Genomic DNA, 14,885 nt, shown 5'->3' with positions numbered 1-14,885 from the left:
ATTTGAAACACGAACAAAGACCTGAGATAAAGGGGCCATTTTTCGAGATAGTATTAATTTTTAGACCAATGAAACCAGCACCATATATTATTCATAATTTCCTACAAGGTTAGAGGTTTTTTCATTTATCCCATATGTCCCCGATAGTTTGGAAAATCCTGCAAATCTGGTGCCACAAAGCCTTACTTAAGAACTAACCGCTTCACCAAGAAGTTAGATAGTAAAGTCAAAGTGAGACCTTAAAAGGTTTTCAAGCCAGTTCCACACATTTGATGACACTTTGATGTCAGGAAGCTGTATATGATATATGAATGGTTATTATACTTGTGCTTTATGAAGGCACTCAAAGCAAACGCTGATTGGGGCCTTTCAAAGGGGGTGATTTACTTTAACTTCCTATACTAAATGTTAACGTAAAGTTTTAGTATTCATTGTTTATTTTTTGTTAATTATTTGCCTCCCTTTTCTGATTTTCCAGCTTTCAACTAAGGGCACTGACCCCAGAAAAAAAACACTGCAGTGTGACCTTACAACTTTATTTTTGCTACTTTTTATTACTTATTTTTTCTGTTCTGTCCCTCTATTCATATTCTAGTCTCTCATTCAAACCACTACCTGGTTGCTAAGTTAAACAAGTCCCTAACAACCAGCTGCTGAAATGGGAGAGCTGCTAAAGAAAAGGCTAAATAACTGAAATACAACAAAATATAAACAATGAAAGCCCACTGAAAATTATATCAGAATACCACTGTCATACTAGAAGTTAATTTAAAAGTTAACAACCCCTTTAACAGCAATGGCAGTTTGCACAATAGCAAAACACTCAATACACAAATAGTGTATCCCCTAAATCCCCTTTCTCTGGGAATGTGTAAGGTTAAAAAAAAAGTTTTCTAAATCCAACAGAAATCCAAACATCAATGTTATGATAAAACACATAACTGACATGATATAGTAAAACAGCAGGGAACTTATTTAATTAACATATTAATACACACATTTCCAGGTTTAGAAATCTATTCACAAATATCAGATTTGTATAAAAAGTCAGCAGGAATATATAGGGACCAATACATGTATTATGAAACATTAAGAAGATCAGCTGGTGGTGGTTTCAGAGGAATCTTTCCCAGTGTAAATCGCTGAGCTTTAAACTGTGCAAGTTCTTCCGCAGAAAGTTCATTTTGTGGTGTAAATAAAGAATTGGTTGTATTCAAAGCTGATGGCCTGAAAGACTGTCCATCCAGTGAGGTGGAACTTGCAGTTGCATGTAAGGGCCCAGTAGTTTGCACAAATAGTGAGGTAACAGGTCCAGGACCCACAGTGCCAGCACTAAAAAGATCCCGAACGCCAGTGTTCATAGCTCCTGTTGTGCTAAACCCTCCCCCAAATCCAGTGGCCGCTGTAGAGCTGGAGGCCACGCCAAAAGCAGGCGCTGCTGCACTATTAGCTGTCCCCTGAAAACTAGCTGTATTTGAAGCATTCCCAAAGCCAGATGTAGATGTTGTGGCGCCAAAGTTAGATGATGAAGATGGAGCAAAACTAAATGAAGCTGCTGTGGCTGCCCCTCCACTTCCAAAACTTGGTGCACTGGTGGGTTTGTTTCCAAATGCAGGAACATTTGATCCAGCTAAGGAATTTGTTGCACCAGCTTTAGCAGCATTTGCTGCATCTGCCTTAAAGCTGAATGTGGCTGCTGTTGGGGCTGTGTTGTTTGTAGGGAAACCTGCAGAAAGGAAAAGAGCCATAAGATGTAAAAAAAACCAAAAAAACAAAAAACATTTTGCATGAAATACTACTACAGCTTGTGCTAAAGCAGTGCAAATACAAGTAGGGCATCAGCAAAAGCCTAGACTAGTACATTGTCAGAACAACTAATGTATTTGAAGTATTTGAGTATCTGACTTCTGCTGACTTATTTTTTCTTATTTGGGAACAATAAAGATACCCAGTTTACACCCAATACAAAAAGGTGGCTGGTACAGTTGCCATTATGTTAACTTACTTGAAGAACCAAAGGCAGGTTTTTGTTGTCCATTATAACCTGAAGTCATATCAGATGATGGACTACTCAATTCATTAAACTGCAAAAACATGGTCAGCATAAATACAATGTTACACATCAGCGACACAAAAATGCACACGTAAAATATATGATTTATCAGCTAGCATTTTGCAGATTTTACATTGTAAGTTCTTTTGAGTAGGACTCTAATCCTATTTTTTTTTACTCTGTAACACTTGTTTGGTAAATTATTGTATGACCGACGTTTGTTATTAGTGTAAAGTGCTGCGTAATGGTAAAAAAAAATGTAGAGGGATTTTTTTGTATTCAATTTTGTGTGACTGGTCTTATGCTGCCCTCTTGTGATTATGTTATATAATATAAAGCTCAAGAAATCAGATGCAATATCACATTGATTAAAAGGCACAGCATGTCCAATCATACATTTGTAAACTGTGAATGTAAATAAAGGTGTAAATGCCCTGTCTAGAAAGCAGCAATGTGCAATTAGTGTTGTTTTTTGTTTTCAAACATACTGGATGCCTCTGACAGTATGCACAGTCACTGTTCATTAAATAATAAAAAGATGAAAGTTGTTGGTGGCTGCAATAGAAGGACATTGGTGGTGGGAGCAGATGCTTGGATTACAAGTACTACTGTGTAATTCCCTTTTAAACCATCACAGATTTATCAGATAAGAACCTTCAGAAAACCTGAGGAACTGTATTAGTGAGACTCACCAGAGCCATTTTTGATGATGGATTCAGGTTTTTTAGTTCAAGTATCCTTTGTTTCCATTTGCTTCCCAATTGCTGAACAGCATTAATCTGGAAGAGAATTATTACAATTTAATGTAATTGTATATCATTTATGTGCATGTTTGCAGCACAAAATAAGCAGATAATAACACAAAAAGACTAGGACAAGGGCAATTTTAATATCCATGTATGGCCGTATAGCACCATAGTCATGAGGAGTGGGTATGTCCAGACTTGTGATGAAGAGATGGTGGCAGAAAACAGACTAGGACATCGCCGCTGTTATGGTAGCCTTGCTCTGGCTAGCTACTTGTGACAACATCAAAAACTTTTTATAACAATGTGCAAAACTCTGGTTGGCATAATTTGAAAAATGAGGACCATTATGCAACACAGTAAACAGATTCTTTAGATGCTTTTTATGTAGTGTTGAGGAATCTATCTTTGCACTGTGACTATATTTGGTTTAGCATATCATGGTTTCAAGTGATATATCAGCATTCTGCACCCTTTACTCTGGCTTGTGGTATTATAAACTTATTCATACCAAGATCCACTGAGCTAAAAAGTATCATTTATATCAAAGGTAATAGAAGCTTATAGAACATGCAAACATGTTCAATGGTCTGGAGCAAAGAAAAGCAACTTGCACTACAACAGTAGAGTTTCTGACAGTGAAAAAAGGATTAAAAAAAATAAAGTTGCTTCCTCCAGCCTGAAAAAAAATCCCAGATTCTACAGATATGCAATCAAGGCATAAATGAATATTATTACTAGTCTGAAGATATTGCAAGATAAGTAAGTTTGCTGTCAAATCATTTCACATTCTAAGGGAGGCTGGAAGTTACAGATGAAACAGCTGGGCCAATATCACACATGGCCTGGCAGTGCTCACATGGGGTGTATTTTGGCCCTTAAACATGTTTACAGGGTAACCCTTTTGAAATAAAAAATAACAAAGGTGGTATAAAGGTGATACCTTTATTGGCTAAAAAGCTTTCAGAACATTTTAGCTCCTTTTTCAAGCTGATCACAATGAAGCTGAGATGCTCTCTGATATATATACCACAATCAGCTCATAGATCAAATAACCAGAAAAAAGGAATATCTGTGTGGAAGGTGACAAGGACAAACAGATAAGGTACAGGATAATGTGGATCAAAGTGACTTGATATAAATTAGGGTAAGTTACTGAAGTGTGAAGTAAATGGAATTCCATGTGATTAACTGGCCCAGGGTCTCTACAGATGTTTGTATTTCTGGCTGGGTGCAGGCAGTTCTTAATCTATATAATTTGCCATAAATCCAAGGCCCAGGTTCAGTCCCTTTTCCAGAGAGTTGAAAGTTTTCATTAATTTGTACTCCCATACCTTCCTTTTTTAGGTTTGGGGGCTGCCTGAATGCCAGCACCAAATAAAAAACTGGACACACCAGTAGGGAACCATTTTAACAGCCCTCACCACTCCATACATGATTTAAGAATCTTGGTCCTTAAGGGAAACTTTAAAACAGAGAATGAAAGGAAGGTATGGGAGTACAAATTAATGAAAACTTTCAACTCTTCATTGTAATCAGATTGAAAAAAGAAACTAAAATGTTCTGAAAGCTTGCTATGATTATCTTAGCCAATAAAGATATCACCTTTATACCACTTTTGTTATTTTTTTATTTCAAAAGGGTTACCCTGTAAACATTTTTGACTGGCTAACACGGTACATCACTTTTTCCAGCCCTTAAACATGAAACAAGCAGACGTATTTCCTACCAAAGCATTTCCTGCTCAGAGAACATGGGGCAGATCAGCAGTTTCTCCACTGGCCCTTTCCCCCAGTCTAGAAAAAAGGCACAATTATCATATACCTAGTCAGACAAAATTGTTTGATACATTTGCTTACATATTTCAGAGGATTTCCTTCAGCCTGGCAAGCATAGTATTCAAGACGCAGCTCCTCAGGGGAGAAGTCTGCAAATCCTAGAGAAAGGCAGAGGAAACTTGAGAATCCGTGCTCACTCCCCATAAATTTATCCCACAGCAGTCCTGTAGCTGCAGGATTCCCCCCCCCCCCCCAAGTACATCAGAAACCCAGTATCCTGTGGGATATAATAGTAAGCATGCACAGGCACACAAACACTTGTTTCCAGTTTATACTTTTACACTAACATTTTTTACTGTTAGTTACTAAAGGCAAACCTACTCCTTCAATTCTCTGCACTGAGAGTCACTGCAATGGCCTGTATGCAGGCACACAGAGCAGATATTGCCACAAAAATGCATATTTTTGCATCAAAATCCACCTAAATATATCTGCATACATCTTCTCTCCCATGCTGCTGAATAACAAACTTATAAGGCCTTATAAAAGATCATATAATATTCATCTGAACAAGACAATAGATCTTGGCTTAATAGAATGCTGTGATGTTAAAGGAACAGTAATATTAAAATTATTAAGCTTAATATCTATTCTATACCCCTCTATAAATACATCTACTTTGAACAAAGTTTATTATTTTAAGTGCTTTATGCAAAAATACCATTAAAAAAGTTCTCTTCCTGCTGTCTTAGAAAGGCAACAGGGTGACTTGAACTGTGCCAGACCCTGCTTGCGAGCTCCTCAAACCGGAAGCCAGCTGCTGCAGTTCTATGAGGGATTTTCAAGCCCCTTGTAAGCTCTCTGTTTGTTATCACGGACTGACTGTGGATTTATGGCTGACCTGGGTGCTGCCTTCACTGCTCGCAGCACTTACACCAATAAATCACACTGAACAAAAAAACACAAGGGGTAAGAAAATCCTTTATAGCTCTTCAGCAACTGGCTTGCATAGGGTCTGGCACAGTTCAAGTTGTCTTATTGCCTTTTAATGAGACTGCAGCAAGAGAACTTTATGGTATTTTAAATGAAGCACTAGAAATTTTAACTGAATCATTTTTAGTGTTCCTGGTCCTTTAAATGACATGTAAAGCCTACATTTGCCTACAATCTATATCAGTTGGGCACGTCTCCCCCACCCAAATGGCAACCTATCAATTGCTCTTATTTATTTTGTATGGTTTAGAATTAGCATACCAGCATTCCTATTTTGCCTATTTCCTGCCTGCAACTGATGACTGAGGATTTCATTTGATTGTTGTTTATATTTATTTTCTTTCTGTTCAAGCACTTTCCTACTGATCTGTATTCTGATTTCTAACCGGCTGCTTGGTTGCTAAGGTCATTAAAAGAACAGTTCAGTGTAAAAATGAAACTGGGTAAAATAGATATATATAATATATATATAATAGTTAGTTAGGCAAAAATGTAATCTATAAAGACTGGAGTGGGTAGATGTCTAATATAATAGCCAGAACTCTACTCCCTGCTTTCAGCTCTCTAACCTCTTAGTTGGTCAGTGACTTTAGTGGGGGCCACATGGGACATAACTATTCAGTTAGTTTGTGAGCACGCAGGTCAGATTCAAATGCAAACTAACTGAATAGTTATGTACCATATGGGCCCCCCTCAAGTCACTGATTGGCTACTGACTGCTAACAGCTTAGAGAGCTGTAAAGGAGGAAATAGTGCTATGGCCATTATGTTAGACATCTGCCCACTTCAGCCTTTTTAGATTACATTTTTGCCTAACTATATTACAAATAGTTTTTTATTTTGCACTGCCTATTTTACCCAGTTTCATTTTTACACTGAACTGTTCCTTTGAGCCCTACCAATAAGGTAGCAGTTGACATTCCAAACTTGAGTGTTTTAGAACAAAAAAGGTAAATAAAATAAAGATGAAGACAGTAGCAAATTCTATTAAACATACAGTGGTCTCTATCATACATAAAATTCATAATAATATCACCTGCTAATACATGTTTCATAAATTACCTGAGATATTTTTCTTCTCTCTTAACATGGAGTAAACCGAAAACATCCATTGTCCTGAAGATTCCCAGATCTCCATATCGTTTGTGATGTCATCTCTAAAAGGAGACACAAGCCAGTAATATTTATTGACTGCAATACATGCAGCAGAGACCCAAACTGCAATGATCTATTGCATTAAACAGGAAGTGCAAACCACCATTAGGCATCATCTGGTATCCAACCCTTTGGCTGTGGCAATGCAGCCCTTCAAAATCATTACCACTGCTTTAATATAAGTTATATGATGCAAATATAAAATTATAAATGTATCCCTATGAAAAATTACTTTTCTTAGACACAATAGAGAAGATCTTAAAGGACAGTCAAATTCTGATTAAACAATGGTTTTAGTAAAAGGAGTATAAGGGCTCTGGCACACAAGGGAGTTTAGTCACACAACAAATCTTCCTTGTTGAGGGCGACTAAACTCCCCGATATGACATCCCACCGGTGAAAATGTAAATCGCCGGTGGGATGGCATACGTGGCGGCGCGATTTGCAGAAATCACCACTGGCTGGTGGGTTGTAATATCGGGGAGATTAATCGCCCGCAACAAGGGAGATTTGTCGTGGGTGACATCTCCCCGTGTACCAGAGCCCTAAGGGGGCATGGGTAGGGCCACAGCGGAGACTCACACACATTAGAGTTGTCAATTTTGTATCAGTGCCCCATGTCAGGGCATAGGTGCATAGGAAAGACAAGCAGGTCTGTAAGCAAGTTTTCTGTTTACATACCACTTACCAATCAAGGATTTCTTGGTGTTATTACATTAACCCTGGCTTCCAACCCTTACATATAGGGTAGTGGTCAACACTAGTGTTTCATTACATATTCACTATATCACAGTGAACTTAGTGGTGAAGTGGCGAGATCAAAGAGACACTTTCCTTGTGTGCCCCCCTCCATCCTTCGCATGGTAATAAGTTTCTAGGGACCTCTGTATATTTCTAATACTCACAGAATTAATGGATTGTTCTCCAAAGTTAATAGGGAATGTCAGGGTCTCCAACTTTTGGAGAAATACATGTCAGCAACAGGGAAGGCTTGATATGTAGTCCACTTGATTTTTACAGTCCTCAGCCTGCTCCAAAGAGTTACCTGTCTTACATAATTATTTATCCTAGTCTGGTCCACTTATTCTTAGCAGCTAAATGGTTTACTACATGGAAAATGTTGGACAACATCAAAATGTAATAATCTATTAAACTCTGAAGAAACATTTGGCTTGTATATTCTTAATTGTTTCTCGTAATTTTGGTCACATGTCCAATAAGGAATTAACTACAAATTTCAGCATAAGCACACCATTTATCAGCTAATGTCCTAGCTGTCTCACAGCAGAAGGCTGGAACATGACGTACTAGTGTCACTGTCAATTGTTTTGCTTTTTGTGTTGTGTTAGCAATAGCCAGCTTAAAGGAGTTCAGCATTTGCAGGCAAAAATTATCCTGGGCAAACAATTCCTGCACCATAAACCAGCAAGAGTCTATAGGTACAAGCAATGGTGTAGCAACACTAAGTTGTGCACACCCAGCAGCTAAAGTTGGTTATACCTGGGCCGATATAAGCTGCTCACTCAGCCCCTCCAGACTGAATCAGTAACTCATTGGCCTATGCACAGAGGCTTCCCAATGGCCAGCCAGCTATCTATTCCAGTATCTGATTATTGGCCAATGGGCCTAAAGATTATCAAATGAGCAGATCTTTGCTTCATCTAAACGTAACAAACAAGCAAATTTTAATGTGTTGCCATTTAAAGCATGATTATAAAAAAGCAACCATTATCAAAATAAAAACACTTACATAATATTCCCTTTGTCTGTCTGAGCATCTCTGGAATTGTCTTGTGAGCTTAAAGCAGCAAAGCGGTTTTGAGACGAAGGGAATCCTGTGGCAGCCGTAAATTTAACATTTCTGTTGTCAAATCCAGAATGAGATCCTGATGAAGGCTTTTCATTGTCCCTATTGACCCATGTTGTGGATCTGGAAAAGCTAGACGGTTGCACATATCTCTGAGATGATGAGCCCCAAGTGCCCTTAGCATTACCTTAAATTGTGAGGCGAGAGTAGGTTAGAAATGAAACTATTTTGAAAATGGTATAGTGTCATACATTTGTTCCTGTAAATAAAGTGCCATTTTGTTTTCTTAAGACCTACAAGTGTGGAACTTTCTCATATATATATGCATATATAAAATTTTAGTGACAGGTGCCCTTTAAGGTGACAAAGATCTAGTCAAACCCACACAATATTTGGCAGATCTGTGTGGGGGCCACCTCCTTTCATTGCTCTGTTCATTAAGTTAGGAGTGTAATAAGGGACTTCTACAAGGCATCTGCCTAGTTGACAAGGGAGGAGAAGCTATAATTACCCAGAGGGCTGGGCAGTACGAGCAAAATGTGGCAAACTGACCTATTAAACCAATTATAAAGCTGTTGCAGTGTTGGGTAACAAGTATCATTATGATGTTGCTTCGTTCTGTTCTGTTGCACATTAAACGTTAAAACTTAACTAGTTACCATTTTACCTGGTGGTTCTTGGTATCGGTTCTGAGACTGATACCGGCTGCTGCCGCCTCTCGGGTGTTCATTCCAACACTTCTCTCCATACCTACAGCGACCCTGCAGGAAGAAGCTACAGATCGCCATGGTAGTCACGTAAGCAGGCTGTCAGAAAGGGAGAGAGAGCAAGCATTGGATCCTCTGGCAGGAAGTGGCTAGAGCGATAGCTTCCTATGCAGCCGGTGTGGGTGTTTGTTGGTGACCTGGGAGGGTTTTTATAACAGAATATAAAGAACAGTACATGTAAAATAAGTCTAAATCCAAATTTGACATTAAGATGGTGTAATAAAGACAATCATTATTTTACACCTTTTGCGTGCACTTCTGTGGGAACTTAGTACAGGTATGGGATCCCTTATCTGGAAACCCATTATCCAGAAAGTTCAGAATAAGGGGAAGGTCATCTCCCATCGACTACATTTTTTTTTTCTGTAATAATAAAACAGTACCTTGTACTTGATCTCAGTGATAAAGTCAGTTAGTATTTATTGGGCCTGCAGGGGGCTTTTTGGGCCTCTGTGTACTTGAAATGCCAGGGCTGATTTTGAATCCCAGTTCAGGTCTCAAAGGTTGCCAGAAAACAGTTACCCAATATGAATGATGCCACTTCTTACAAATTCACACTTATGCACAGGTGGTTATAATAAAAGGACGTAAGCTCCCTGTCTCCGTATAATATGGTGTGCTGCTCCTTTAAATCTTCTACTATGATATTGTTTCTCATTCCCCTTCTCCTTCTTAGATTCTAGTCTGTTTTAGGCAGGGCCTTCTTTACCCCTTATAGGTTATATTTTTGTATGTAATCTGTATGTTTAATGTATATAGCACTGTTGGATATGTTAGTGCTTTATAAATATTTGTTAATAATAGCCTAAACCACACTTTGCATGTGCCAATGACACAAACAAAAAACTGGCAGCCATTTTGAAAATGGTAAGTATTAGTAATGTGCTGATTGGCCTACAACCTCCATGTTGGGTGGTTTCGGGCCCACCAATTACCCCCATAGGCAGGGTCTCACCTCTCTGCTCTGCTCCAAGCCCGGGAAGCGCTCTGACCCATGAATTGGCGCAATGCAGCGGGGCTGTAAACTTTTACTCACATCACTAATAAGCATGGATGTAGGCTGCACCCCCATTAAGGTTGGGGGTAAGGATTATGGCAGTCACACATGCATGCTTCAATGTTTAATAGTCATCTTTTTAGGTAACAAATCATAATTTATTTGTTCACACACACACTCCACGCACTGTTCACATTTGCAAAGAACATGTTTGTACTGCCCACAAAACTAGAGGAAACAAATGAATTGAGACGTAGTGAAGGCCATTGCTAAGTGATAACAGTCACGCGCTTCTGCCATACATACAGTTGCAGTGTTCCCCCATTAGTGCTAAAAGATGTACACAGTGTTTCTGAGAACAGCAATTTAATATAAACATGATTAAATATATAAAACATATGCCTACACAAGAAAACTAAAAGGAAATGTAAAATATTTAATTGCAAGGCAGCCCTTTATTAGGGATTATGTATTGTGTATCAGACAATATCCTTGGGGGAGATAAAATGAAAGTCCGGATTTCATGTTCAGAACATCAATTTGTATTTTTAGGGCTTTATCCTACAATTTCAGTCTGAATGTTAATTTAAGATTGTTGCATTTAAACTTACAACCGATATCTGAAAGTTCATAGGAAGAAGACTAAGAACCCCACTAGATGACAGGTAACAATATTTTGTCTCATGCTGAACTGTTTTTGTCATTTCACAAATTGACATACACCAGTTGAAATTCAGCTGAACCTTTTTTTGGTGAATTCAGCAGTGTATCCCTTCCTATTATATAAAAATTTCTGCAGAGGGTCTAAATCCACACAGGACTAAGGGCAGCTAATTATTTAACGTTTCTATGAATCCAGCCAATGATTTTTAATCAAGCCTATATGGGCACAACTCTGTGGCGCGTGTGGCACAATATGGGCGCAGCTCTGTGGCGCGTGAGGCACAATATGGGCGCAGCTCTGTGGCGCGTGAGGCACAATATGGGCGCAGCTCTGTGGCGCGTGAGGCACAATATGGGCGCAGCTCTGTGGCGCGTGAGGCACAATATGGGCGCAACTCTGTGGCGCGTGAGGCACAATATGGGCGCAGCTCTGTGGTGTGTGGCACAATATGGGCGCAGCTCTGTGGTGTGTGGCACAATATGGGCGCAACTCTGTGGCGCGTGAGGCACAATATGGGCGCAGCTCTGTGGTGTGTGGCACAATATGGGCGCAGCTCTGTGGTGTGTGGCACAATATGGGCGCAGCTCTGTGGTGTGTGGCACAATATGGGCGCAGCTCTGTGGTGTGTGGCACAATATGGGCGCAGCTCTGTGGTGTGTGGCACAATATGGGCGCAGCTCTGTGGTGTGTGGCACAATATGGGCGCAGCTCTGTGGTGTGTGGCACAATATGGGCGCAGCTCTGTGGTGTGTGGCACAATATGGGCGCAGGTCCATGGTGTGTGGCACAATATGGGTGCAGCTCTGTGGTGTGTGGCACAATATGGGCGCAGGTCTATGGTGTGTGGCACAATATGGGCGCAGCTCTATGGTGTGTGGCACAATATGGGCGCAGCTCTGTGGTGTGTGGCACAATATGGGCGCAGCTCTGTGGTGTGTGGCACAATATGGGCGCAGCTCTATGGTGTGTGGCACAATATGGGCGCAGCTCTGTGGTGTGTGGCACAATATGGGCGCAGCTCTGTGGTGTGTGGCACAATATGGGCGCAGCTCTATGGTGTGTGGCACAATATGGGCGCAGCTCTGTGGTGTGTGGCACAATATGGGCGCAGCTCTGTGGTGTGTGGCACAATATGGGCGCAGCTCTATCACTCCCATAAAACTCGCCAGCAGCTTAGCCTCTTCCCTGGCCACAAATTTCTTTTCGGTTTTCTTCTTGCTGGTGTTTTTCTCGGGCCCCTGAGCTGCCATCCTTCAGCGAGGCCTACCCTTGCTCCCCTCCCCGATAGCCCCCCTTCCCTCCCCGGAATCGCTGCTTACCCGCACACTAACCGACCCCGCAAGCTCCAATAACAACAACAGAGCATCCAGTGATGTACCTCAGGCTACAGACAGCGATGTCACTCTGGCGATGGCCAATCAGCTTCTGGTTCCTGCCAGTGACTAGGGCCGCGGGGGGGGGGGGGGGGGGACACTTGCGCTTTGATTGGAGCAGCTGCGAGCACTGACTTCCTGTTTCGGCAGTGACGACGCAAAGCCTGGAATTGTGGGGTTCCGGTAAAGCGCGCACAGAGCCCGGGAAGGGCGGAGTCTGCCTTTGGGCGGGGTCAAAAGTCGTGACGTCTCAGCTGCTGGGCGTTTCACAGGCTGCGGACTTCAGCTTGGGGTTTCCTAGCTACTCTGTGCTTAGCTGAACAGTGTTATCACGCTATCTACCAGCTCCTATCACCGTTACCAATAAAATGGCTGTGTTACAGACTTTGGCTTCCCTTTCTATGTGTCTAATTTTATATTAATGTAGGGGTTTATCAAAAATGGGCCCTTAGGACAGACACCCCTAGACTAGGCCACTGGTTGGTGTTAGTTAGCAGGGACACTGGGATGACTGGGTTCTACATAGTTAACAGGGAGTATACCTGTAGTTCGGGTTATGGCCACCGGGTGGTGCATAGGCCCATAAAAAGGGTAGCAGCCATCTTGAGCCACTTTAGGCTGGGATAGCTCCTGGGACCAGGAGCTTCCCCTGATAGAGTTATTAGATAGTAGTTTCTTGTAATAGGACATTCTAGGAGTGTCATGTAGGACACCAAGCTAGAATGGGCGGATATTGCCCCTCCAGGAGTGGTAGTGGGGTTAAGACCCCCCAGCATTACATCTGCTGGAGTGCAGGGCATTAAGTGGCTAGGTAGGTGGACAAGTCCCCGCTAGTCCAGGAGTCCGGATCTGAGGGTGCCATACGCTAGTACCGGTGTGGGTCCTTGTGGTGTAACTCCTAGCATGGGTACTGAGAACTCCAAAGGGAGGGTCTCACAGATAGTACCGGGGATAGCACCTAGATAGGAGCACATTGGGGAAACCCGTGAGGTAGTACCAACAGGAAAAGGATCTCAATGAGAAGTAAGGAGATATGCCCTGCTGTGTGTATAAATGATATGCCGCTCCTGGAGAGGTCTCTGCCTGAATAAACCATAGCATTCCTTTCATATACAACTGTGTCTGCTGTGAGTATCTACCTAGCCCAGAGGACCACTACTACGCCGGTAAGGAATAACTCAAAGAGTGAGTACATCACACCGGGAGTACGTGGGTCCCAAAGGGGCATTGTATCCTGATCGTTTCCCAGGGGGTGGAATATAGTTCCACAAGACCATCCCTGGGTGGAGGCACGCCATTTAGGGGAGAATCCCTTGTAAACCCCCATAGTAAGCGGGGGCTCAGGACTCCTGTAGCGCCAAAGTATCGTGCTCCAACGGGTAGTGCCACAACCGTGCATAAAGTGGGCTACATTAAGATGAAAGGGTGGTTTTACGTTGCTTGTTTAGTCCGCAAAATGTAGTAGAAGCAGCGCTATGAGTAAGTTATCTTTCTGCGTAAGAACTAAGCCCATTGTAAAAAGGAAAACATTTTTTGTGCCATTAGTAGATATTAGTGGGATAACATTACAATTTGTACCACAATTTTTTGGCAGGGTTGCCTTTATTTTTATTATTGTTGCTAAACCCCTTGTATTCTATAGAGCGAATTTGTTATGTAACCTGTGCCTTTTCTTCTTTCTCAGATTGAATGGCTGACCATGTAGCTATACAGCTGCTTATTATATAAACCCGGGATCCCCAACCTTTTTCTTGTGAGCCAAACACAGATGTAAGAAGTGTTGGTGAGCCACACAAGTATAAAAGTTCCTCGAGAATGCTAAATAAGGACTGTGATTGGCTATTTGGTAGCCCCATGTGCGCTGCTAGCCAGCAGGAGGCTCTGCTTTAAGGAAAACTGCCTCCGAACCAGAAATAAAAAAAAAAAAACTGCGAAACTGCTTTGAAAACACTGGGAGCAACATCCAAGGGGTTTGTGAGTAACACATTGCTCATGAGCCACTAGATGGGGATCACTGATATAAACTATGGTAGTTTTCTGAAGCAAACACTCCACTTTAACCAGTGCAGGTCAACAGTACATTAAATCTGAATTACTTTAAAACAGTTTCATTCATTTGCATATTGTCTAAAACTGGCTCAGGTTTCACACATAGGTGATGAGTTAGTATCTGGACTAAAGGTGCCCATACATGTTAAGATCTTCTTCCGATATCCCAACCTACGGGTGGACGATATTGGGAAAATGTAGGCTAATTTGATCGTTTGGCCCTGGGGAATTTTAACGGCAGCAGTGGCACTGTTGGTTCGGGGACCGCATCAATGAGCTGATGCGATCCCTGATCTGACTGAATCTTTTAACCTGCCCAATCGATATCTGGCCAATTTCAGGCCAGATATCGGTCGGGTATGGCCGTCGTTTCTGCCCCTAAATGGGCTGATAAGCTGCCGAATCGGTCCAAGGGACCGATATCGGCAGCTGCAATTGGCAGGTGTATGGCCACCTTAACTCTTTTGTGAAACTCAATATTAATCAGAAAACAATGAACAACA

The 14,885-nt window shown here is 41.5% G+C and overlaps 1 protein-coding gene and 1 long non-coding RNA gene across 6 annotated transcripts; one reads left to right on the top strand and one right to left on the bottom strand.

Moving 5' to 3' along the window:
* Positions 1-950: 950 nt before the first annotated feature.
* nupl2 (nucleoporin like 2) lies at positions 951-12,475 on the bottom strand. Of its 5 annotated transcripts, none has more exons than XM_012964645.3 (8): positions 12,339-12,475; positions 9,200-9,436; positions 8,476-8,719; positions 6,633-6,727; positions 4,659-4,735; positions 2,746-2,832; positions 2,006-2,084; positions 951-1,726 (listed from the first exon to the last, which is right to left on the bottom strand). In XM_012964645.3, the coding sequence occupies exons 2-8, from the start codon at positions 9,318-9,320 to the stop codon at positions 1,080-1,082; spliced, it is 1,350 nt and encodes a 449-aa protein (XP_012820099.1). In that variant the 5' UTR covers positions 9,321-9,436; positions 12,339-12,475; the 3' UTR covers positions 951-1,079. The 5 variants fall into 5 exon arrangements, with proteins under 5 accessions (XP_012820099.1, XP_012820101.1, XP_012820100.1 ...); XM_012964647.3 differs by having other exon boundaries at positions 9,200-9,338; XM_012964646.3 differs by having other exon boundaries at positions 9,200-9,338; positions 12,280-12,399.
* Positions 12,476-12,542: 67 nt separating this feature from the next.
* On the top strand, positions 12,543-14,228 carry LOC116411506. Its single transcript, XR_004223156.1, has 3 exons — positions 12,543-12,756; positions 13,751-13,812; positions 14,018-14,228. It is a non-coding gene; the product is annotated as an uncharacterized LOC116411506 (long non-coding RNA).
* The last annotated feature ends 657 nt before the right edge of the window (positions 14,229-14,885 follow it).

Source organism: Xenopus tropicalis, chromosome 6 (genome assembly GCF_000004195.4).
Source record: "Xenopus tropicalis strain Nigerian chromosome 6, UCB_Xtro_10.0, whole genome shotgun sequence".
In the NCBI taxonomy this organism is placed as follows: Eukaryota; Metazoa; Chordata; class Amphibia; order Anura; family Pipidae; genus Xenopus; species Xenopus tropicalis.
This window is presented reverse-complemented; position numbering and strand designations above follow the sequence as displayed.